We start from the raw sequence: 26150 nt of genomic DNA on the forward strand, positions 1-26150 counted from the left end.
GCTCCCAGCTGGGCAGGGGCTGCATCCAGCCTCCTCCCAGCAGGAGAAGGGAATCAGATTTCCCCAGGCTGGAGGGGGCTCAGGTGTGGTGGAATCCAGGTGCACTGGCAGGTAAAGCCTTCAGTGTCTGGGATGGATTCATCCAGCAGCTCCTGGCAGCATGGAAATGTTTTTTTCCCCTCCTGCTTTTCCTTTTTTAAGGCTCTTTCATTTGCCAGGCAGCAGGGCCCACAGGCTCTCCCTAACCCAGGGCTGCCATGGACTTTCCTTGGAGCCTTTTTGGCCCTTCCAACTCCACTTTCCCAACCCAGGTGTTTCTGCCTTTTCCTTTTCCTTTCCATTCTCTGTTAGTGCAACAGCCCTGTGCTGTGAGAGCCAGACAGCAGCACAGGAACCTGGAAAGGCAAATTGTTTGGAAGGAAATGGCTTTTTTTTTGGGATTTAGGTTTGTCTGAGCTGTGTTGGGCTCCCAACAAGTGCAGGGAGCTGTGCCCAGTGGGCTGTGGATGTGGATGGACAGGGAAATTCAGGTGGGACTGAGCACCATGGCAAATATTTCCCTTCTGGGGAGGCCTGGCCCAGGATGCTTGGGAGTATCCCAAATAGAAAGAAGCTTGAGGGCATGGTTTTGGGGTCTTGGCACCATCAGCATTTGGAGAGCTCACCAGGAGCCTCATCCTGGGAGAAGCAGCAGATGAAGAGTTCAAACAACCTGAATAAACCCTGAATGTGTTTGCAAGTTCTGCTCCTCATGGGGGACCTGAGCCAGCCAGGCTGTGGAGGGGACAGTGAGCAGGGTCAGGACACCCAGGAGGTCTCTGGAGGACATCCCTGGACCTGGATGCAGGAATGGCCAGGCTGATGAGGCAGAGAAGAGCCTGCAGGGTTGGGTTTGATCAGCCTGGAGGTGTGGAGGCTCAGTTTGAGAAAATATGGAAAAAGCAGGGGTAGAAGGTCCTGCCCTTGGCACTTCCCACAGCAGAGCATCCACAGGAAGTGACAGCACCAGCTCTGAGTGTCCTTCCCTGCTTGATCCAGCCCCAGGAGGGTCTGAAATGTGCAGGTTTTAAGCCCAGAAAGAACCCAGCCCTAAATTCCCACCCCAGAAATCTCCACACACACGGTGAGGCATTGGGCCAAGCCTCTGTGTGCCTCTGCAGCCTCCGAGCTGCTCCAGCCCCAAATCCAGCTGATTTCCAAGGAAAATCCTGCATCTGAACAGCTCCTGGGGCATGGGCACGGATGTCCCCGAAGGGACAGCCAGGCAGCTGCGTGGGGAATGCCAGGGATTTGGAAGCTCTGCCACAGGCTTTAAATAAAGATCCCCAACCCCCTGTGGAGCTGTGGAGGGCTCCTCCCCTCTTGCCCACGGGACGAACATCTCTTGAATTCTGATTTTTTTGTGTCAAGGAGTCCGAAGGCAGCTGCCAAAAAGGGGATAAATAAGGAGGCGCCACACCCCAGTGTTACAAAACCTTGTATTAATCATCTCCCTTCACTTTCAATATAGAGCAGATATGAAATATAGCCATGGTTCCTAGTTACACGGGAGGAAATGAGTAATAAATACATCGGAGCAAGTGGAAATCACGAGGGTGTTTCACTGGGAACAACATTGGAAAACTGTACACTTGCAAAGACTGGCATCTCCAAACATTAGTACTTCTTTATATCGGGAAGCTTTTACATGTAACAAACATGCTATTGCCTTATATGACCAAAAAAAAACAAGAAAAAAAAATGAAATTAAAATTTAAAAAATAGGCATTGCTCGGCAACATTAACTAGGCAAAAATAGTTCTTTTGTGCACTAACTTTGTACAGAAAAACCAGGACAAAAGGCATGCATGGACAAGGAGAGGCTGCCCGGGAACGGCATGCAACAGAAGAGAGGTCAAAGCTCTTTAAAGTCAGCTTACAATAGGCATAAATACATCAGGGTTATATATATTAATAAGGGAGGAAGTATTCTGTTTAACATTATTAACATTCCTGTTTTTTTAATGTATTTTTCTTTTTTTTTTCTTCCTATTCCTCCCAGAGGAATACACATTCACCTTTAAGTAAAGATAAAGGAATACAAAAAATAAAACTCACTTTGCAAACTCTGATGACTCGTATAAAATCAACTTTAGTGTTATCGTCGCTGTGTGCAAATTATAGACGTCTGCGGGACCCACCCACTTTCCACCAGGCACATTCCGAAAGCCAAACCGACATGGAGAAAAGGTGACAACACAAATCGCTTCCCTAAGTGCTGACCCAGCTCGTGGGATTTTTCTGCTGGAGCCCGACCCGGGCTCGGCCGCCCTTAAACCCCTAGGAGGGTTTTGCTGAGCTGAGCTCAACTCCAGCGCAGCCGAGCTCGGGGTGTCCCTGGGCATGGGGACGATGAAGGGACAGGCTTGTGTCCCCGCGGGTGTCGCATCCGCCGGGCCCAAGGCCACTTGTGTGCGCTGGGCTGGCCGGGGGAACAGCACCAGGAGAAGGTCCCGGCGGCGCTGGGGGGCAGCGGGAGGGGGGGATTTGCCCGCCCGACCCCCGGGACCCCGCGGCGGCGACATCGCCGACAGGACAGGAGGGGACAGTCGCAGCGGGGCGAGCGCGGATACAAAAAGAAAGGCACTGCCGCTTTACTACTGAATATTTGACTTCACAGCCTCGCTCATGCAACTGTCGGAGGAGGTTTGGTTGTTGTTTTTTTTTTTCCCTTTCTATAAATAACTTTTATTATTTCTTTTAGGATTCAAGCTTTTTCCTCCCTCCCCCGCCCCCCGCTTTTAAGCTTCTTTCCCTGGAGCTCTGCCACCCGCACTTAGCACCGGCAGGCAGAGCCAGGCAGCACTTCCCGAACACAACTGAAGCCACTTTTTTGTTGTTTTTACTCAAAAAACAAAACAAGAAACAGCAAACACAACTAAGTCGTTATTAACCTCTAGACTGTCAATGGAAAATAAGCGATTTTTCTTTTTTTTTAACATCAAAAGGATAGAACAATTGAATTATTTGGTGGTTGTTAATAACAGACATTATCATGGTTCCCAGCCACAGCAAGTTAATAGGTAAAATATCCAAAATAATCTCTCTGAACAATCAGAAAACCTCCGTGTCCATAGTCAGCGAAGGAATAAATAGAATTTCAGCTCTGTAAATACACTGGAGTCGCCCTGAGGGAGGCTCCTGCCACGGTGGCTCTGCTCACACCTCACAAGCTGGGGGTGCTCGGGGGTGACCCAGGTCCCCAGCGCCAACCCTGCTTTGCCTTCACCTCCTCACACCTCTTCCCAACCTCCCTGGCCTTCAGGTTTTCCCTTCTCCACCCTCCCCATCGCCCCCCTCAACCTCCTGTCTGCCGGGAAGCAGGACACCAAGGAACAGCAAACATAAAACATTGCATTTGGCACTTGGGTTTTTGTATACATATATATATATAGATATATTTCTTCTTTTTTTAGAAAAACAACTTAAAAACGCTGCATGACAAAAGGATTCACACGTCTCCCAGCCCTGCCCATGCTCTGGCTCCCCCTGAGCCCTGCTCCCTCTGATCCTGGCACACAATGCTGCCCATGCCCTCACAGCTCATTTTGGAAATATTGCTGCAACCCATCAGCTCAACTAATTGATTTTATATCTGTTATTATTCCATTGGAGGAATAATAACAGGAATAATGATAATAATAATAATAAGAATATTCCATTGGAGGAGTTCCACTGGAGCAGCATCGGGACCGGGGGAGCATCACTGCAGCTCAGAGCAGTGCTGGGTCAGATGTACCAATTTAACACCAAATCTAGCTCCTGTTATAAAAAGCAGCAGTGGGTGAGGGGCAGCCTAGCCCCTGCCAGCCCCACGGTTAATGCCAAGAAAACCAGGCTGTGAAGCTGCATTTTGGTGCCCTTTGTGACTTGGGTTTTATATGGGGGCTCCTTCATCCCTCATTGGCCATGCTGGAAAAGCCCCTTACAGCTGGATTTGGGCAGGCTGGGCCAGATGTGTGGAGCCAGGATGCAGGAAACTCTCCCAGTGTCCCCAGTTCACAGACTCCCCCCGGGACCCTCCTCTGGGCGAGATGCCCCTGCTCCATCCCACATCCCAATGCAACTGGGGTTCAGGGACAGGCACCCCCTGACCCTCCACTGCCCTGAGCACAACGCTGCCTCCACACTGCAGATCTCTTGGCTAAACTGAAAGGAAATTTTGGGGTTATTTTCTTATTTCTGTTTCAATCTGGGCTCGCCAGGTCTGCCCACACCCGAAAGCGGCGAAACTCGAGATGGGACTGCCCGCCCCTGGCAGGGCAGTGAATCCTCCCAGAGGGTGTTTGGTCACACACCCCCACGTGGTGTTCCGTGCTCCTTGGTATCCTCCTCCAGGAGCAGGGTTTGCCCACGGTGAACCCTCCATTGTCAGCACTCTCCTCCTCCTCCTCCATGTCCGCCCCAACCTCCCCACGCTGCTTCATCATCGTCGCTGAGATTTTTGTTTTTTTGCCATCTTTTTCCCCCCCTTAGCATGGATGTAATAAATGACAACACAAATTCCAAGTCTAATGATATGTTCACAAGGACAATCTACACATTCACAAAATTAAAACAGGAGAGAGAGAGAGAGAGGAGAGGAGAAGAGAGGAGAGAGGAGAAAGGATGCAAGCTATCGCTGAGGCTCCCTCAAGCCCCGACCTCGCCGCTGGACCCGCAGCAGTTGTTGTCCCGCCCAGCGTCCCCGTGGCGACGCCTTCTAGATCGTGGAGGTTCTGTCGACACCATCTGCAAGTGGGAAGGGAGAATTAGGAGCAGCCCCAGTGAGCACTGGTACCCCCCAGGCTGGGGATTTGGGGGATGGACCCCCCAGAGCACCCCCAACCCACAGCCCCTACAGCAAGGTGGTGCTGGGGCCACCCCCACCTCCTCCCATCTCCCCAAGGGGCGCAGAAAGGTTTTGGGGTGTCAGTGCTCTTCTGGTCCCTCTGTGCCATCAACTGTCCCCACCCCACAGCAGTTTCCCCAGTTGTTGTCCCAATACCAGTCCAGGCCTTCTGCCACAACCCCACAACCGCTTTCCCAGGAGCAGAGGGGGTTTCTGAGCAGTCTGGACTTGTCACAAGGCAGGTGACAGTCTGGGACTCTCCTACAGCATGACAAGTTCATGTGTCCCTGACCAGGAGTCAGGGGACAGGGACAGAGCTGGTCCCAGGGGCTGCCTTGCCCACAGTTCACCCAACCCTGCAACAGCTGCACCGCAGAGGATGCAAAATTTTCCACCACCTGAGGATCGTGGAAGGACAAAAAGCCCCCAGGCATCCTTTCTGTCTCCCCAGAGCCCCTGTTCCCAGCCCCTGTGGCAGCAGGGATGCATCCAGCCACAGCCCAGTCCCAGGAGCGAGGGGTCCATGACCCATCCCAAAGCCTCACAAGTGACCCCGGTACCAGCAGCCCTCTGTTCCCACCCAAAGGGGCAGAAATCAGCAACCAACAGCACTTCCAACCCTCCAGCCCTGATCCCACGCCCGTCCCCCATCCCAAACCCCATCCCCAGGATGGAGAGTGGCAGGAGGCAGCTCCCAGAGTGACTGTGGAACAGAGAATTCCCTGTTACCACCTGGGGCACCACAGCCACCTCCCTTCTTGACACTAAAAACAAAGAGGTTTGTTACGCCTTTTTTTTTTTTTTTTCTCCCCCGAAAGGTTTATTTTTTTAAGAGCTATTTATAGCACGACTGGTTTGGAGAGGCTCGGGGAATGCGACCTGGAAAAAATAACTTGGAGGAACAGTACCCTGCAGAGGAACAAGACAGCTAAGCCTCGGCTGGGCACACGCCGGAGAAACGCTTCGGGTGACAGAAGTGTCCTTGTTTTCCCAGCCAGGGATGCTGCCAGGGCCCTGCTGCTTCCCACAGTCCTTGTTCTCCCGTTCCTCTCCCCAGGAAGGGCTGCTGCATCTGCAGGGAGCCTGGTGGCACTCGTCCTCTCCGAGGGCTCCTGTCCTCAGCCATGGGTCACGGTCCAGGATTTCCGCAGCGAGACCCGAGCTGGTCACTGGGGGCTCCGGGCGACGCCGGCGGCCACGCTCGTCCCATCGCCGGGGCCATCCCTCGTGCCTGGGGCTCCAGAGCGTCGGCAAGGGACACCGGGAGCTTCTGCTGCTGCACCGGGCTCTCCACTGCTCTGCTGCTGCTGCTGCTGCTGCCTTTTCATCTTCCCTGCTTGTTTTTGCCCCGTCCTCCTCCCTCCCCGTGCCCGTTATCCACTGGCACCCCTGGCTGTGTGAGGACTGCCAGCACCAGGGCATGGTGCCCGGCACAGCCCCTGGCACAGCCTGGCAGGGATTCAGCCCCCAGCTGTGGGGCACCCCTGGCCAGAGGAGGGATCCAGTGGCAGGAGGGCACAACACTCCAAAGCCGTGACCCATCAAGAGTGTGCTGGCAGCAGGGGCTTTATCGAGAGCTAACGAGAGTAGCGAGCTAACACTAATTATCATTAGCAAGCTGAAGAGTGGCTAATTAGCACAGACTCCACTAGTGCTGGTGCGATCCCTGCGTTCGGCTTCGCCCCCTGCCCCGGCCGCCTCGCCGAGAGAAGCCAACGTTCCCATGGGAGCACTCCCGGGAGCATCCCTGCATCCGGCCCCGCCCCGCTCTCACAGCCACAGCCTGTCCCAGCTTTTGGGGGGCACGGGGCAGGAGCTGGGGGGCTCAGCAGAGGAGGTGTGGACGTGCTGGAAGAGCCCCAGGAGGAGGGAATGCTCACCGCTGAGTGCGTGCTCCGTCATGCTCAGGCACAGGGACTCCAGCCTGTTGTTGATGTCAGGTTCAGTCACCGGCACCTGGAACTCTGCAGGGAGAAAGGGAATAGGAGATCCTGGTCAGGGACCTGGCAGGGACCCTGCCTGCCTGCTCTGGTGGGAAAACCATCCAAAAAATGCCCCAGGAAAGTCTGACAGGGCTCCCAGAAAAATCAACTTCAGCAAGAGACACTCACAAAAGCAGTCATCCCCCCCTGCTATCCATAAAGGATGAATCTGAGGGGGTTCAGGTCCTGATAAAAGATGTAAGGGACAGCTGGAGCAAGAGCAGGAGCCCACCCAGGGAGGGGGCAGCCCTGGTCATCTGGGGATGGATGCTGTCCGTGCAGGCAGGGTTAGTGCTTGGACATGGGATGGCAGCACAGACCAGCACAGCCACTGTCTGGCTTCTCTGGGACCAGCCTGGCTCCCACTCAGCCGCCCACGTCATCACTGCCACATCCTGGGGGATGAGCACAAAAAAAGGGACACACACACAAAGTTTGGAGTGTTCCAACACCCCTGTCCTAATCTAAAGAGCGGCAAACTTTCCCCACCCTGCAGCAGAACCTGCAAATACAGCTTGTGCTACTGTGCTGGACGGCATCTCCTGCTTTCCACTGGCTCACAGGAACATGGGACGAGATCCAGGAGGGTTGAAGTTCCCCCCACAGCCTGGCAAACAGTGGTTTGTGAGCCCAGCATCACATCATTGCTTATTTTTCTCTAGACTTAATCCACAGCTTTGGCTCCCCAGTCCTCCTACGCCCTCATGCACCGCAGGCTGACAAGAAGAGAAACCCATTTATTCTCCTGCAGCGCCTGAGAAATGTGCCCTTGTCCCAGGGTTTAATCAATACCTGGGAACAGCTGCTGCTCCTGCTGTAGGGAACATTTGCTGCCCAAATGCTGCAGTTTAACACCACTGGCTGCCAGCCCAAAGCAGCAGGCGTGTAGGGATGAGGGTGAGCTCACTGGGGGATGGATTCCCTGTCCCGAGGTGTAAATGGTTATGGGGTGTTGGTGGGAAAAGGCAAGCTCAAAGCTAAGGAAGGGATACACAAAGAGGCTTCCTCAGGGCCAGGATGCCCCAGGTCCAGGGTCCAAGGTCAGAGGGATCCTCCCTGAATCAGAGGATGCTCCTATACACAGGAGCACTTTGGCAGTGCTGGGGAAGGAAGCACTGACACAGCACCATTTCCCTTCACACGCACTGTGGAAAGAATTTCCCCTGAGTGCATGAAGGCAGTCCTTCCGCACCGGGGCTGTGGCCATCCACGAGGAAAAAGTGATGGATGAGCCACCACCTTCCCTCCTGACAGGAGCCCCTCAGAAAGGAGCTAGGCAAGGCACCAGCACTGTAACACACAGAGTCAAGGTGGCACATACAGGGTCAGAAATGCCTCCAGCGATGTCTGGTTAACCCAGGAATTCAGAGATACCCCAATGGGAGCACACTGTGGGCCATGTGCCTGTGGGGAGGCTCACCAGCACAGCTCCTCTCACCTCCCCTCATCTCCCCTGGCTGTGGGTGAGTGGAAAAGCACCTCTGCTGCCTACCTGGCTGCTGAAACATCAGCATGGTCTGCGGGGACGTGTGGACCGGCAGCGAGCGCGTCCTCTGCACCGAGCTGTGGCTCCGGCTGGGCATGCTGTTACTGCCCCCAGGGTTGGCAAACCACAGGTTCTGTGGGGAGCAAACACAGGGGGTAGGATGCAAAGCAAAGCCCTCTGTGCTGTGGGTTTATGACCACTTTGGGCTTGTAGAATCACAGGATGGTTTGGGTTGGAAGGGACCTTACAGATAATCTTGTTACAACCTCCTGCCATGGGCAGGGACACCTTCCACTGTCCCAGGCTGCTCCAAGCCCCATCCAGCCTGGCCTTGGACACTTCCAGGGATCCAGGGGCAGGCACAGCTTCTCTGGGCAACCTGTGCCAGGGCCTCCCCACCCACAAAGGGGAGAATCCCTTTGCAGTATCTCATCAAAATCTCCCCTCTGCCAATTTAGAACCCTCCCCTTTCTCCTACCACTATCTTGCTCTTGCCAAAATGCCCTCTCCCTATTTGATAAGCCACTTCAAGGACTCAACTTTTCCCCTTCTGCTGCTTGGTTTGTCCCCCTCCCGCTGCTCCCACCTCCACATCCCACTGCACAGAGGGGAGCCCAACCCAAATGCCTGCAAACTTCTGGAAGAGTGGGAAAAAACTGGGGATGATCTGGACAAGTCAGAGAAGGAAAACCAAATGAAGCTCGTGGGAAAGGGATGGAAGAGCCAGAAATGCCAGGAATGCCGACCAACCTGTCTGCCTTGCTTGAGGATGGCAGGGCTGGCAGCAGGGCTGCGCTGGGGGGTGCCCAGCAGCCCCGTGGGGCCCAGCAGCCCCAGCCGGGCCGTGGGGAGGTTGCGGGAGGGGATCTGGAACTGCCGGGGGTTCCTCCGGGCCAGCCCCGCCCCCGCGGATCCGGCGGTCGGGAGCGAGTTGGACTGGCCAAAGCCTCGGCTGTGGAGAGAGAGAGAGTGGGGGTGAGAGAGAGCCCTGACCCTGCCATCCCACCAGGGGTGGGACACTGACCCCCCCTGGGAGAGGGTCCTGACCCTCCCATCCCACCGAGGGTGAGACACTGACCCCTGTGAGGGAATCCTGACCCTCCCACCCCACCGAGGTGGTCCCTCCATCCTGCACAGGCAGTCTGGGTGTGCAGCATCCTCTCTTCCTCCCATCTGCTCTCACCTTCCCACCCTTCTGCAGATCTCAGAACCACACTGGTTTTCTTTAAAGCTTATTTTACTCCTGCAAAATGGGTCTGTTCTTACATACAATCTAAAATAATCCAGGTAATGCCCCAGGAACTTGATTTCTTTGAGAATTCTCATGAGTGGATTCTCCAGTGTCTAATTTAAGTTCAGCTTTTGCTGTTGCATTTTCTTTCTCCCCTTCTAGGAGGTTTGTTTTTACAAATGTGGTCACCTCTGAGACTTCTCAAGTTCTGTAAAATTTGGTTAGAATGACCTAATAAATCCAAGGTTTATTAAGAAGGGCTGAGCTAAAGGAGCTGAAATCTCATCCTGGAAGTTCCTATACTCCCAAGTTATCTCCAAAACACTGTCTGTTTTGGGAATAAAAACTTGCAACAAACCAGGTTTGAATGAAACAAAGTGGTGATGCTGTTAAAAGTGATTTAAAAATCTTTTTTCTTGGCACAATCCCTATGCTTTCCAGGATCACCTGAAATCCAGCATCACCCTGGAAGTGAGCAAACATGGTGTTCCCAACATAGCCCTGCCTGGTTTTCTGACTGCACCTCTGGCTCTGCAAAGCTTCCAGCCTTTTTTTCTGCCACTTGACAGCTTTTGGAGGAAACTCCAGTGCTGATGCCATCACCAAAGGGCAGCAGGGAAAGGGCCCAGTATTGGGGATACCCTGCACAGCTGGGAAGTGCTGGGTTTGGAGCCATGGAGACAGGGTGGGATGGGAGGGAAAGGCAGTGACCACACACACAAGGACACTGCCTGCTGTGCTCCCTTCCCAGCCAGCACCGAGGATTCCACTGCTGAAGCTTTTCCAACCCTTCCCCTTCCCTAAACAAAGCTCTGAACACAGCAGGACCCATCCCTCCCTCTTGGGGGATGTTCCCACCTGGAGTGCTCTTGCTCTGGCCACTGCATCCATTCCCCCCTCCTGAAATCACAGAATCACAGAATAATGAGGTTGGAAGAAACCTCTGAGATCACTGAGTCCAACCTGTGCCCTCACACCTCAACCAGACTGTAGCACCAAGTGCCATGGCCAGTGTTTCTTTAAACACATCCAGAGATGGTGATTCCACCATCTCCTGGGAAGAGCATTCCAGTGCTTTATTATTCTTTAGGTGAAAATTTCTTCCTAATATCCAACCTGTCCCTTCCCTGCCGTAGCTGGAGACTGTGTCCTCTGGTTCTGTCAGAGACCGACCCCACCTGTCTGCAGCCTCCCTTCAGGAAGGTGTAGAGAGCAATAAGGGCACCTCTGAGCCTCTTCTCCAGGCTAAACAGCCCCAGCTCCTTCAAAGGGTTTGTGTTCCAACCCCCTCTCCAGCCCCAAGCATCTCAACCTCCTCCCCAAACTGAGGGGCCAGAACTGCACACAGCACTCGAGGTGTGCCCTCACCAGCACCGAGTACAGGGGAGGAATGACCTCCCTGCTCCTGCTGGCCACACCATTCCTAATGCAGGCCAGGATGCCACTGGCCTTCTTGGCCACCAAGGCACACTGCTGGCTCACATTCCCACTGCTGGCTCATATTCCCACGTACCTCCTCTGCTGCCGATAGCCTGACAGCTCCAGGAGGGATTTCCGAGGGAAAGACCGAAAGAGTTTCTGCACCTGCTGTTTCCATGACAGCAGCCGCTTCTTCTGGATCTCTGTAAACGCCTGCCCAACAAAAAAAAAGAAAGAGGAAATGGATGAATAATATTCTTCTGGACAAAGCCAGTAGGGATTGTGCATGTGGGAGTGTGGGTAAAGAAAAGCAGCTGGAGAAGGTGATGGGGTGAGTTGAGCCCCATCAGAAAGTCCAAGGGGAAACACTGGTCTTTCCTCAGGATTTACTCATCTCAGGTGGAGAAAATGCTCTGGCAGCATTCCCTGTGTCCCAGAGTGTCCCAGCCTAGCTCTGCCTCAAGGCTGCCAACTCCTTTTGGCAGAGCGAGGGTTTGATGGTGGGTCCTGACGGGTGGTGACACTTGTCACCTGGATGTGGCTCTAGAAATGCTGCCAGGGTGAGCAAAGCTGGGATTTGGAAAGCTGAGCTGCCCTGTGGCATCCTGCATCCCATCCCCCTTCTCGGGGCTGGGCAGAGCTTGGCTGTGATCCTGGCACTGACAGGCTCTGGGGAGGTCACCCAGGGTGAGCCTGTCACCCACCCAGGCTCCCTGCAAAGGTCACCCTGGCCGTGACAGACCTGGCAGTGACAGACCTGATCCCAGAGCTCCAGGCAGGAGGTGTGGGCGACAGGGACACCTGCGTGCCACCACTGCTAACTTTAGACACCCTGGGTCTCTGTTGGAGAGCAGCAGAAGTCTCCAGAGGACAATCTGGAGGCTCATTAGTGCCTGACTTGATTGCTCCGAACCACTCAGGAGGAGATGCTCTCTCCTGGTGCTGATTACGCCGGAGCCAGCGCAGAGGGTGGTCCTGGGATGTGGGTGGCTCTGCTGGGAAGAGTGCAGGCACTTTGGGAAAAGTTCCATGCTCTCCTGGCTTTGCTCTCTGGTCCTCAGCTTCCACCACGTTTGCTCCCATACAGGCAGGTGATGGAAGCAGCTTCTTCCAGGTACTGCCAGAGCAGGTAGGAGACACTGCAGGACAGGAGCGTGCCAGAGCCCTGTGGCACAGCCTGGGCCATCCCAAGCCATCACCCAGCCAAGGCAGATCCTCTGGGAGCAGGAACAGATGTAAAACCCCTGTTGCAAAATCCCAAGACCACGTGGAGCAAAACGGGAGGAGGCAACGCCGAGGGATCGCCGGGTCTGTCTGATGGGAACCGCCTGCACATTCATCCCAGGGTTCTTGCTTTCATCCAGCTGCTGATGGGACTGATTCTTGCTTTCATCCAGCTGCTGATGGGACTGTCACGAGCCAGATGAATTTCCCAGCTCCAGGCCTTGGCAATTAAACCAGCGTGGGGGGGAAGCAACATTTCCATGCACCACGTTGGAGCTACTGCCTGCTCCAAGCCCGTTCTGTCAGAATTACTATTAATACCCCCCAAAAATATTTGTGTTAGAAACCCAAAGGTTTACATAAACAGACACTTTGGAAACAGTTTCCAAGTGATGAGAACAACAGTTTTAGATGATCTGACACGACTCACCTCGTGGATTAGACATTTGTCTATGAGCTGTAAATAGGAACTTATATTCTCTTCATCGGGTCGGGAAACTAAAAGTTGTGTGCAGACTGGAAAAAAAAAAAGAAGAGAAGGGAAATGGGCATGGGGACACCAGGATGGGGCCCAGGAGGGGTCCCACAAACACCTTGGACATCCTGTTTCCCTTGTAACCACGAGTAGGTTTTTCATCAGTGAGAAAAAACGCCCTTCCCCAATCCCTGCCATACCTTCCTATATTTAGGCCAGATTTTGTTCTCTGTTATGATGGTGTAAATCCAGAGTAACCCCATTGGAGTCCCCAAAATTAGACCTAAGCAACTCAGGGGCACAGGATTAATCCCTATTCATAGACAAGAGAGCTTCTTCTCCCATGGCCAAATCTGACCCCACTGCAGAGTGGTAAATTCCCACCTTCCCTGATGAATTTTAACCTCTTCTGGAATGAATGTCATTGAAGGAAGTGGGAATGAGCTCATAGAGGAATGAGTTTCTCCTGTTGTGAACCCCTGGGCAGGGATGCCTGGGGGTCCAGGAGGACACCACATCTTGGCAGGGATTGTGCCACACTCTGACATTTGTCACAGGAATAAAATGAGGCCAGAGCCCCACATGTGGCCGTTTCTGTAGGGGACAAATTCTGCACCAGGTTCCTGTGCAGAAAAAATCTCAGCTATTTCTTTGCAAGAAAGGTTGGAAACAGAGACAAGGCTGATATTTCTTTGTGGCACTCCAATGAGGTTCTTCCTGTTCCCAGTCTCCAGCAGATGAGACCCCCTCTCCCCTTCCTCTTCCCCAGGGAGATCTGCCTCCATGCAGCCAGCACTGACACCTCAGGTGCCACCAGCAAGGTTAGGGCACATCCAAGCTCACACAGATTTGCTCCAAGAGCCCTGAATATTGCACAGGAGGTCGGTCCCCACCTCAGCTGTGGTGTTATCCCTGATGCATGAGGCTGCACACCCTGCACTCGACATGGAACAGCATTGGAGTATTCTGGATGTCCTGCATTCAAACTGGGACATTAAAAGGAGCTTGGACCCACTGACTTGCACTCCAAATGGCTCATGCCCAACCCATGCACCACTGCTACCCTGCTCCAAGCAGGGTAAGTCCAAGGGATGCTGCTCAAAACACCTCTGGATCAGTGGGATGACCCCAGGGCTCTGGATAGGAAGAGAGAGGACATCTTCCACTCCTGACCTCAGGAAAATTGTGATTTCTGCCTCTGTTCTGGGGCAGGGAGGGGATGCAAGAGAATGCTCCACCTTGGACCTGGAGTTTGGAATGCATGTTGTCCACCTTGGACCTCAGTCAGGCAGCTTGGGCCATTGCTGCCCCTGCCCAAAATCACAACCCACCTGCCCTACCTTCTTACCTCTAACCCCAGCATGACAGGACCTCAAAACCCCATCACCCCTCCGACTGGGACCTGCAGGAGCTCAGGGAAAGGCAGGAAGAGAAAAGCTCAGGGAAACTCCTCCCTAGTGACGAGTGCCCAGGTCACAGAGCACAGCTGGCAGCCGCTCACCTTTCCCCATCACTCGGGTGAACTGCCCGGGCAGGTCGCCCTCGGGCAAAGGGGCCCCTCCCGACTCGCCCTCGCATCCCGGCAGATGGTGCTGCTGCATCCCGGCGGCCGCGGAGTCCTTGCACTCCGAGCCTTGGCTGTCCCTGTCCCTGTCCGAGCCCAGCAGGGAGGAGGGGTGGGGGTGGTGCGAGTCCACGTCCCGGCCGTGCTCCTCCGTGCTGGAGTTTTGGGAGGAGTAGGCTTTGATGGGGGTGAGGATCATTTGGTGCAGTTCCTGCAGCGGGACACGCAAGTTGCCACCTTCCAGGATGTCCTGTGGATGGAAGTGGAGAGAGGAGGGTTTGTCTTTGCAGGGACAACGAGACATCAGCTGTACACCAGACCCCTCCCGTGACCCCCTGAGAATTCCCAGCTTTGCTTCTGCTTCAGGATCCTGCTGCATTCCACAGTCAACAGCCAGGTTTCATTCACTAAGTCTTTTCTTTTTAGCAGGGGAGTGCTGCAGGGACTGGCTCTGATTATCCATGGATGTGTTCACACCTGAATCCCCACAGACAAATGTGCCCCCATTAACCACTAGGACCCAAACCCAACAACAATGTTTCCACATTTCCACCGGGGAAATGGCAAGTCCATGAAAATGAGTGAGCCTGGGAGATTTCAATGCCCAGAGTAGCAAATATCTTGTTGGTTCCCCAGCAATCCCAACATTTCAGCTCTATTTCATTGGAATTACACTACCATAGGCTCCTTTCCTGTTTCCAGCACCACCTTCAAGCCTGGCTCCATTAACTGCTCTGCCCCAAAACTGCTTGCCATGGCATCCTCATGCTCTGGGATCATCTCAGAGCCCAGGACCACGCTGGGATGCAGGAGCCTGTCCTGTGGCAGCTGTGGGGACATCCCTGTCCACTCTGGGATGGGCTGGGGGAGTGGATGCAGAGGGCCCTGGGAGGGTTTCAAGGGGAGCAGGTGATTTGTGGTCAGATACAGAAGGGAACTGATACTCCCACAGCAAAACCATTCAGCTTGGAGATCCTGGGGCAGATCCATCCAGGAGGGAGAGAATTTGGCTGCACCCCAGCTTTGCTCCTGGTGTGGATCAAGAACTCCATTTCTATGGTCAGATCCTCGTCCCACTGATGGGAAATAACTGCATTTTGTTTTTAATGTGGCCTGGACCAGAACAGCTCACTGCAGGCTCCTGCACAGTCCGGCTCATGGGACACTGCTTGGAAAGAGGCAACTTTTGGAGTGAATCCTGATGTGCTGAAGGAAGGAACACTAAGTGGGCACATGGGATGTCTGCAAGCCCTGAAACAGTTGTTGATTCTAATTCCTGCTGCATTCCCAGCTCACTCTTGGACGTCTCAGCTCCATTTCTCACAAAGATCTGGTGTCAGTCTGCTGGGCACTATTTTTCTGGGAGCAAATACTGCCCTGCTAACTAAGGGGAGGGGTGGAGCAGCTCTTTCCAAGAAAGCAGCAGTATTTAGCAGTGAGACACGGCCCAAAAACATCAAGTCCCACACATGCTCTTGTTTAGCAAAAACTGGATGGGAAGCCTGGAAAAGCAGAGATGTCTCCTCCCAGGGAAAGCAGCTCACAGGCAGCTCCGAGCCCCAGCAGAGCAGGACAGGGTCACAGTGCCACAGCCCAAACCCATCCCAGAGGGCTCCAAACCAGTCCCTGCCACTCTCCTCCTGTATTTTACAGCGTGCCTGGCTGGCTGTGCCAGCTGAGCTGGGCTCCAGCTCCTGCACAGCTCCACTCAATCAATACCAGATTCCCAAATCCCAGTGGAGGAGTGGAGGAAGAGGCTGTGCAATAGCCTGGAAAACACAGGGCTGCAGCCAGCTCCATCCAGCTCTTGGATTTAATAGTTATTATTAATAACGGAGGTAAATATGGCTTTATTAGCTCCTGCCATACTCTGAGCACAAGCCCATATTACAAATAAATAGTGAAGCAGTGAGCTAAGGAAAACACCAATAAATAGCAACACACCACAGAAGTATTTAAAAGCCCCTAGTGGGAGGCTCTGCAAGTTGCTGTCTGAAGATGGTGCAATTAAGTATAATATAATACAGTGATAATAAATAGGGAGAGGTCGGGTGAGCTGCTCCCAGCTAGGTTGTGGTGCTGCTACTTCCCCAAAAGCCCTTCCTGCAGGGTTTAAGCTTTTGTTGAAGTGATAAAGAAGTTTCTATTTACTCTCCTTGGAAATTCAAGCTGTTGTTCAGGCACTGGTGTGGGTGTCTGGTGTTTTATCCGAGGACAGGGTGCCCGTATGATGTTCCAGGAAAGCTCAAGTCTTTCTGAGCACCCTGGAGCTGGCCAGGGTTACAGGGTACATCCAATGCCAGCTGTGTGAGGTGTGGGAGATGCATTAGGAGCCACTCTGCAAAACACAGCTTTGAGCAATGTGGTCTAGTGGAAGGTGTCTCCCACACCATGGCAGAGGGTTGGGACTTTAAGGTCCCTGCCAGCCCAAACCATTCTGGAATTCCGTGAAATAAAACCTGCATCAGATCCCCACAATATGTGTAAGCAAAGAGTACTTCACCCCAGAATTAATTCCTGGCTTCTTGAAAACACAAGAAATACAAAAATGGTTGTGATTACTTACCCCTTCTAGAGATTTGAGCAGGTTTTGTCTTTCTTTTAGCTTTTGGATACTGATGACAATTTTGTGTCTCGCGCCTTTGGTAACGTTCTGCAAAAACAGGATAAAATTTGATGTTAACACTTCCACAGGGCAGCTGGCCCAACCCAAACCCTTTCTCTCCCAAACAGAAAGGGCTGCCAGAAATCAACCACATTTTTGAGTGCAGGGATTTTTGGGGGACATACAAAATCACCCAGAGACTTGCTGAGGATTCCAGCTAGCCTGTCCCTCCCTGGTGCACCTCTCACACAATGAGAGCAATGGTGTTCCCATTCCTCTTTATTCCAAGGATAATGCAGAGGTGAACCTGAGAGCAGTGGGGTCGGAACCAGATAATCTTTAAGGTCACTTCCAACCCCAACCAGCAATATTCTATGATTCTATAACATTTTCAAAGGCAGTCAGCCATCAAAACCCCACTGCCTTTAGGGGAGTTGGCTACCACGGGTTGCACCCCTGAAACTCCTAAACTTAATCCCAGCTGGGAAAAAACCCCAAGCACAGCTCCCAGTGAAGGGACTTCCATGCTGGCACTCCAGCAAGGACACAGAGACAAGGTTTTTTTCAGATACAATGCGAGATTTCACTCCTCAAGACCAAATTTCCCTTTTTTTTCCAACCATGGGAAGACACACAAAGGGACTTTGGAAGCTGTCACCCCCCAGGTGAGGTGGGACGTACTTGTGCCTCGAGCTGGCATTCGGTGAGGGCCATCATCTCCTCGTAGGTCATCTGGGAGAAGAGGGCGGCGTACTTGTGCAGCCGGAGGCTCTTCAGCCAGGCTGGGACATCTGCAGCACAAAGGCAAGGACAGGAGAGCTCTGCTCAATTCATGGAACAGCACAAGCACGAGCAACAGCATCAGCACCGACACGAGGAGCATCCCAAGGGACACCTCCCTGAGCTTCATGGACCTCTGGGAGGACACAGGGCTGTGGATGTGGATGGGCCCCGGGATGAGGACACAGGGCTCTGGATTGGACAAGGAACCAGCCCCTGGATGAGACACAGGGCTGTGGATGTGGATTGGACAAGGAACCAGCCCCTGGATGAGGACACAGGGCTGTGGATGTGGATGGGACAAGGAACCAGCCCCTGGATGGGAACACAGGGCTGTGGATGTGGATGGGACAAGGAACCAGCCCCTGGATGGGAACACAGGGCTGTGGATGTGGATGGGACAAGGAACCAGCCCCTGGATGGGAACACAGGGCTGTGGATGTGGATGGGACAAGGAACCAGCCCGTGGAGGAGGACACAGGGCTGTGGATGTGGATGGGACAAGGAACCAGCCCCTGGATGAGGACACAGGGCTGTGGATGTGGATTGGACAAGGAACCAGCCCCTGGATGAGGACACAGGGCTGTGGATGTGGATGGGACAAGGAACCAGCCCCTGGATGAGGATACAGGGCTGTGGATGTAGATGGGAAGAGGAACCAGCCCCTGGAGGAGGACACATCTTCAGAAGTTGGGTTTCTGTGGGAAAGCCACCAAGAATTAGCCCATGGGGAGCTGGCATTCTGCCACTGCACACCAAGCTCCTCACTGCTGTTTTCCCAGGAACATGGGAACTACTGAAGCTCATGGAGTGGTTGAGCTCAGGACAAGCAACGGGCTGCTTTGTGGATGGCAGACACTGATTTATGGCATGAGGGGTGGTGGCATGTGCTGAAAATGGAACTGGCTGCTTAAACAGAACTAGAGAGATGGGTTTGGGATGGAAAAATGATGTGCCACACATCATTTGGCCCCACACCCTACTTCAAAGGGTGACTTGGGACCTAAAATGCACCGACTGAAATGACTTCTTCCTTCCCACTTGTTACCTGCAGTGTAGCACCTCTATTCCTAGCTGGAGGGGTACCCAAAAATACATTTATCCTCCTGACTTCAACATGGTTTCACAGTGAGGAACCTGCAAGGGGAATCCTTCCTCTGGGACATTCAAAACCCCGTGGACTCCATGATGAGGTGTCCTCCATGGAGAAGGCAATGTGAAACAAGCAGCTATGCAGGGCTTTGCAGGTTTGGGGGTCTGTGGTGACACCCCACAAAGGAGGGGGGCCCTGCAGGTGTCTGTGCTGCAGCACAGCACTGGGCCTGTGATGAGGTTTTTAGTTTGTAAAGGCTTCAAATGCTTTGCCAAATTGAGACTTGCTTTATTCAGCACCTACAACCCCACAGGAGCTCTGCCACAGCAGAGCTGATGTGCTCTGCTCCCAGCAATACCTTGTCCATAGTCCTTGTCCCCTTCCCTACCAGGGGGACACTTGGGAGCTCATTCCCACTGCTGGGACATCCATCTCATGGTGTGGGCCCAGAAGCCCCACACTGTTGAGCCCCACCTGCAAGCCAAGGATTGTCCATGACCTCTTCCTGAAGCAAGGCCTCGTCACTGGAAGGGACAGGGCAGGAGGGACCTTGGGTTGGCTCCCTAAGGCAATCCATACATCTGCCAGAAGTCTCCTGCTGCCCAGGCTGACTGCAAACCCACCCTACACCCAGGCAGAGGATGCAAACAATCCCAGCATGCTGTGTCTTGCTCACACTCTCCAAATCCCAGACACACATCAAGATTCACGTGTCAGTGAAATTCCTCCAGTGCTGCACAGGAGATCAACCCCACACCAAACGTGGGGAAAAGCAATGACTGAGCATAGAAGGGCTGAAATTCACTGTTTTCCAAAAGTTCTGACATGCAACAGTCCCAAAGTCTGCTACCAGCTCCCTCTAAAACTGACTTCTGTTTAAAATAAATGAAAACCTCTCAGCAAAAAGCCCCATTTCCAGCACAGGCTCAAATTTCAACATCATTTTAACATAAAACCACACCATTCTAGTGACAGCACCTTAAAAGTCTCCCTGATCCCACATCCCCACGGGACACCTGCCTTTGGCACACACCCATGCCAATGGCAAAGCCCACAGGGACACTTCCAGAAGAGAGATTCAACTTCACAGAGACACTGAACCCTGCAGGAAACCCTTCTCCATCCCTTGCAGAAGCAGCTCTTTGCCTTTGCATCAGCCTGTCTGGATCAATTCTGGGGAGAGTGATGGTCCCAGAGCCCCCCTGCCAGCAGAGATGGCAATCCTGGAAGCAGGCTGGGGAAAAGGAGCCACCCCAGGACAGAGAGAGTGTGTTGTGTGTGGTGGAGCTCTCCCCCTTCCCACAGGGAAGAGGCAACCAGGAGGTGCAAGGACATCCAAGGTGATTTCCTGGTCCTTGGAAAGTCAAACTTCCCAATGCTCTCCATGGATGGGTGAACCACCTGCCTGCAGAGCTACTCTTTAATCAGCAATTACCAGGAGCTAATTGCAAAGTCATGGCACGGCTGTCAGGAAATTTAGAAGGAAAACAACTCACTCTGCAATATTTGCACACAGGACACGTTGGATATACTCCCAGCAGAAACCCCTGGCTCTACCCAGAGCTTCCTCCTGGTGCTCCCCAGGCTGTGCCCCAGGAATAACAGAATCCTGGAATGGTTTGGGTTGGAAGGGACCTCAAAGATTATTTCATTCCAACCCCCCTCCATGGGCAGGGACATGGGAAGGGACAGACAGACAGACTGGGATCCATGGAGAACCAAGTGTCCATATCTTCCCCTGGAGAAACCAAGAGCCAGGATAAAGCCAAAGGGCATCTTCCCTTCAGCATGAAGATAGATGGAAAGAAAAGAAATGGGAGCATAAAGATAAACAGAAAGGAAAGAAACAGGTGACACTGGGGGAGATAAACTGGTGAGGGATCTGTCACGACATTCCAGATCCCGTGGGTCTGGATCCTCCTGGATGCTCCTGAGGGTGGTAAAGAAGGAAGCAGCCGAGCAGGAGCAGGGGGGACACCCAGCCACAAGAGCCTGCAGGCACTCAGGGAGACGTGGCTGCAATTCAGGACTTGGCAGCAGGAGCAGCCAGCCTGGATGGAGAACGAGGCAGCCCCATAAAAATGCACGAGCTGTGCGTTTGTTTCTGCAGGAACCAGAAACGGCACGATCGGAGTGCAGGGAACGGGCAGTCCTCTCTTCTCTCTCTTTTTTTTATTTCAGGAAAGCTGTGGGGATACAATGGGTCATATGCAGCTCACAGTGCTTTGTTATTTGAGGACGATGAGCTACACAGCCACAGGAATGCTGTCTGGAGGCAAACAAGCCTCTGCTCTGCTTCCAAGTCCAGTTTTGGGCAGCACACCTTCAATAAAATGAGGACTTTTTGGAAAAAATCCTGGTGGAGAGAAGCAGGAACAATCCCAAGTTTAGAAAACATCATCTGGGAAGGCAGTGGAATGGTTCAGCCTGAAGAAAACCCAGCTGAGGGGGGAGGACAGGGTAGGCACAGACACCAGAGGTTGTGAACATCTGTTCTGCACGTCCCTGGACAGGGGGACAGAAGCCATTTGGCTGAGTCAGCAATGGGGGAATCATGTTTGGAAGTCTGGAAAGGGACAGCCCGAGGAAGAGTGGACATATCCCAGCTGCAGGCAGCAGCAAGGGGATGTGTTGATATGTGGGGGTTATTTAATTGATCATTGCTGGTGGACAGCCTCTGGGTTTTGTGGATTTGGCCACACAGGTTGGTTGCACAGCACTGGGAAGTTTCTATCCACGCAGATCCCGGAGCTGCAGCTGTGGATCACAGGGAGCCAAGCTCCTCCACGGTCTCCTCCCCAGCTCCTTCTGCAGAAACCTGGAGAAATGTAGTGTTTAACAGCCCCCCCCAGAAACACTTGCTTCCAAAAAGTTCTCCCTGGCCAGACAGACTGCAGGACCCGACCTGCCTCTATTACATCCCCTAGAACCATGAGGGGTTTTTCATGCATCTATTTCATGCACATCAAAGCCATCCAGAGCCAAGCCAAATGCAGTCCCACATCACACAGATTTATCCACATCTCAATTTGTCTGTAATTAGGCTAAAATCAGACCTTGTGACTGTTAAAAAATACAATTATTTCCCTATTCTGATACACCACTGGTTTGCACACAATCGAGCTGCTTTGCATTAATACAAATTGGAGCTGTTTAAATCAGTCTGAGAGCTGCAGGGTCATTTTCAGTCTGTTCCCAGGAACACACAGTTTGTGTGTTTGCTCAGTTTTTAGCTGTTTATTCCTCCTCAGCATGAAGTTTGCTCTGCATCTTTGACTGCAGCAAGTGGGGTTCATTTCTGCCTTGTTTACCACCAGAACCACATACACTTATTGCCAAAATCTCTGTGAAATGTAGGTATAACGGGAAAACCAACCGAAACACACAGGTTAAATTCACTGCAAACAAATATCCCAAGCCAAAACTTCCCCAGGTACTTGGTGGGTATCAAACACTGCAATGGCAAATCACACGTGGCTTGCTAAGCTTGCTCTAAGCTATTTTTCACTGGCATAAAAAAAAAAAAAAGAAAGAGAAAAAAGAGCACCACTCACAGCCAAAAGCCACAGGCAATGGAAAAAATCCAGCTTTTTGCAAAGCTGGCAGCTCAAAGGATTTTGGGGCAAAACCAGCCCACTGGCACCCAAGTGTAAGACGTCAGATCAGGACCAGCTGCTACTTAAAAGAAAACCCAAGGCATTCCCCTAACCCTGAATTCCTAAGGTGGGGAGAAGAGGCTGGGGATCCCAAAGCGCCGAGCGAGAGCCGGGAGCACGGGCAGCTCTTCCCCTCCTGCCTCTGGGTGCTGGGGGATGGGGTCTGGTTTGTCACTCACCTTTCATCCCACTCCCTTCCTCCTGGAATGTGTTACGAGCAGAAGGCTGATCTTCTAAATGTTCACTCCCACCACTTCCCGAAGAGGCTACACTGCTTTGTGGAGACAGGGGGGCATGATCGGAAGGGATGCACTGGGGTCCTCTAGCTCGTAAGTCCTCATGAGACATCCATCCATGTCCTAGAGGTTGGTTTGGCACATTCATGGGTGGGGTAAGGGACACAGAGCGTTTCAAAGGGCTGTGGTGTGTCTGGCCTGAGAGAACTGAAAAAAAAATAAAATCAAAGAGGTTATTCCCCCCTCGCGGCCCGGGATGCAGCAGAGTCCCCCGAAAAAAAAAGGAAAAAAAAAAATTAAATGAAATTATAAAATGTGTGGTGGTGGTTGGCCATGGTGCCTGGCTGATGGCTTTGCAGCACCCCTGAGCCCTACCCTGAGCTCTCTGCTTTGCCTCCTGGGAAGCAAAAAGGATGGGAGTACCTGTAAGGAGATGGGGTCACACGAGCTATGCTGGGCTGCTCAAGGGAAGGTGCTGTGTGGATTCCAGCTCTAGGGAAAAAACATCAATCAAGCAGTTGTGGAGCATAAAAATCCCCAGGATGGGGATGTCCCACAGAGATCCAAGGGAAGCATCTCTGTCTCTCCCTTTGGGTTAGGACCTGGCTTGTGCCCTGAAGCAGGAGCACTTACACATCTCCCAAAATCACTGCAAGGGCACTTCTCATCCACAGGAATATCTGAGCCTTGTTGAGTCCTACTAAAATCACAGGATCATGGGATAGTTTGCGTTGAAAGGGACCTTAGAGATCTCATTCTAACCCCCTGCCATGAGCAGGGACACGTTCCACTAGACCAGCTTGCTCCAAGCCCTTCCAACCTGCCCTTAAACAGTTCCAAGGACTATCTATGTTATCAGTACTGAAAAAAACATTAAAAGATTGTTCTGCTTGCTTAACAAAATTCAAATTCCATCACCGAGAGTCACTAACCTACTTGTCTAACCATAAACAGAGTGTATGTAATTTAATGTACAGATTTAGGAGGCAAACCAGGGAAAATTTCCCTGCTGCAGGAAAACCTGAGGGCAGAGGGATTAGAATGACCTTTCAGCTTACAAGAAACAGAAGCGAAAACTTTTCAATTTTTCTTTCCAAACCAAATTTTTAAACTGTACAAAACCTGGGGGAAATTCATTGTTCTCATGGCTTTTCCATCCAAAGCACCAAAGCCCTAAAGCCCCTTAATCCCCTTTTTGCATTTACAGCAGTTCACCAAAACCACTCAGACTCCTCTCCATGTTATTATTTAATATAAATGAGTCTTGGTGGAAAACCCCCAGCCAGGTGCACCCTGCTGCAAAGGTTAAGCCAGGCTTAATTCCCAGCTCAGGCCTGGGGGAAAACCCACCATCAAAGCCATCTTGCTGACCAGGAGAGGCATGAAAATGAGGCACTAGTGGGGTTACAAAAGGAGGGGAGAGAGAAACACCAGAGCACATTTGCATTTATTAACCACCTGCAATAAGCAGCTGGTACCACAGGCAGCTGCTGGATGAGGCCAAAAAACCTGTGGATTTCTGTAATGTTTAAATAATTCCTACTTCTGAAAGGGTTTTCTTGTGCCAACACACAACACTGACACCACGCTCTGCAGGGAAGCACTGGGGTGGCTTAGGGGGAAGAATTTATTCCCTTCCCATTTAAAGACTATACAAACATCTTCCAGAAGGCTCTTGGCAGAAAAGGATGTCAATGAGATCCCGAGATTGCTTCCAGAGCAGTGTTATGATTCCTAAAGCTCTGATATGATGCATCCCAATGGGGAAACAGATGGACTTCAGAAGGTCCTGGGCAAGTTTTTTCAGCTTTTGGCTTTGCAATTGTACCCCCAAAACAGCATCTGTAGATGCCACACCACCCTCTCAGGAGAAAAATATATTTAGGACTTAAAACCCCCAAAAATATAGGGGGAAAAAAGGATAAATTGGTTAAAATGCATCACCAGGGCTGAGCATTGGCTCCACATCACCCAGAGCCCCTCGGTGCCTGCTGCCCCCAGCCGTGGTCACTCTGCCATGGGGAGAGAATTCACCCTGAATTTGCTGTAGGAAAAACTCTGGTTTAGGAAATATTTGTGCCTCTTAGATGAAGGAGAGATGCAGGAGAAGGGGCAAGGAGGACTGAGGTTAATTGTCCCCTTTCAGGAGGCCAAGGGCTGCTCTGCTAATCCAGCTCTTCGAGGGTGTGTGCAGACACTGGTACCCAGCAGTGCTTACACCACCCTGCACACAAGAGGGGATCTCTGGCAGAAATCCAGCCCAGATTCCTTCACGAGCAGCAATACCCCTGCAAACTGCTGCTCTTCCATCTTCATTTCATGTCCCCTAATTAGAAGCTGGTGTCAGCTGAAGGAGAAATAATGAACTCCAAAGGATGGCCAGGGACAATTAGAAACCACCCAGTGCACCAGACAAAAATCAGTTCCACTTCTTTCCCCGAGATAATGCAACACTGGATCCAAGAGAACACATTTTACTAAGCCAAACTTTTACTGAAGGGTGAGTCAGTTCCCACAACACCTGAGCTGCAGTAGGGATATTCCCTCTGCAAAGGATGCTGCAAGTCCCCAGCTCTTTGAAACCACCCAGCTACTCTGGGGACCAAACTGAGATGATTTAAGGGCTCTTAGCACTGGTCTAACTTTAGGGTCTGTTTTTTATTGGTGATAATGTGGTTTCTTGCAACCCCTCTTATCCATTTCCATCAGCCCTAAAAATGCTGAGAATCCTGGGATGGCACCCCTCTTTTACTCTGTAATCCCCAGGGGATTCATAAAGGCCCATATTTATTATATTTATTAATAGTATTTATTAATAATATTTATTAATTTTTCTGCTTGTGGTCACACTCTCAGTTTTTTAAATAAGAGGATGTAGCTAATTATTTCCAAAGCATCAGTTTATTGTAGGTCCTGACCTGAATTTGACCATTCTGTGTGCTTTTTTGGATGGTCCAAGGTGAATCCAGGGCTGCTCCTGGCTAAAATAAATGGTCCACATGGGCTTTAACTTCAGCAGAAGAAAACTAAATGTGAGTTTATCACCTTACACTCATGCCTCCTCTTCTTTTACTACAAAACTATTAAGCTTTAATTTAAAAAGGAAATCTAAAATGTTATTCTGGGCCAAGATAAGCTCCCAGGAGGTGAGTGGGCACAGCTGCCTCTCTGAGTGCTGTGAGCTGGGCAAACAAAGAGGGGAAACCACGGCTCCAAAGGGCATCCCACACTGGCACAAGGATCTCCTACAGCCTGTAGGCATGCCCCACTTCTGGTTTAGAAGTGTTTTCCTGCCCTTTAGGTGCTGCAAGACTCTACTCAGGCACTGCCTGGTCCAGCTCCTTCCAAGCTGGTGTCCAGTGGGACAGGGGCTGGAGCAGATCATGCTTTTTCCTGGAATCAGTGGGCTGCTGTTGCCTCTTTGCTCTGAGCAGCCAGGTTGTGCTCAGCCCACACCAGACCAGGTTTCCTTGTAAGAAACCTCTCCATGATTTCCAGACTGGGATCAAGCTCAGGGCAATATTCCCAG

General features: G+C 52.0%; 1 protein-coding gene across 4 annotated transcripts in view; it reads right to left on the reverse strand.

Annotated features, from left to right (window-relative positions):
• Positions 1–1464: 1464 nt before the first annotated feature.
• Positions 1465–26150, reverse strand: part of SAMD4A (sterile alpha motif domain containing 4A) — a 99698-nt gene continuing 75012 nt past the window's right edge. The window contains exons 4-13 of one of the 4 annotated variants that reach the window (XR_009487071.1): positions 22565–22828; positions 17538–17647; positions 16818–16904; positions 14189–14501; positions 12643–12728; positions 11083–11201; positions 9089–9290; positions 8345–8471; positions 5779–6834; positions 1465–4770 (exon numbers count right to left, since the gene is read on the reverse strand). Coding sequence is in view for 2 of the 4 variants with exons in the window: in XM_059850622.1 (XP_059706605.1) it covers positions 4742–4770; positions 6751–6834; positions 8345–8471; positions 9089–9290; positions 11083–11201; positions 12643–12728; positions 14189–14501; positions 16818–16904; positions 17538–17647; positions 22565–22828 (1421 nt within the window). In the remaining 2 variants the exon portion in view is untranslated. The remainder of the gene's footprint in view (positions 4771–5778; positions 6835–8344; positions 8472–9088; positions 9291–11082; positions 11202–12642; positions 12729–14188; positions 14502–16817; positions 16905–17537; positions 17648–22564; positions 22829–26150) is intronic. The other 3 variants (XM_059850622.1, XR_009487072.1, XM_059850623.1) reach the window with 3 other exon arrangements.

Source organism: Haemorhous mexicanus, chromosome 6 (genome assembly GCF_027477595.1).
Source record: "Haemorhous mexicanus isolate bHaeMex1 chromosome 6, bHaeMex1.pri, whole genome shotgun sequence".
Taxonomy (NCBI): Eukaryota; Metazoa; Chordata; class Aves; order Passeriformes; family Fringillidae; genus Haemorhous; species Haemorhous mexicanus.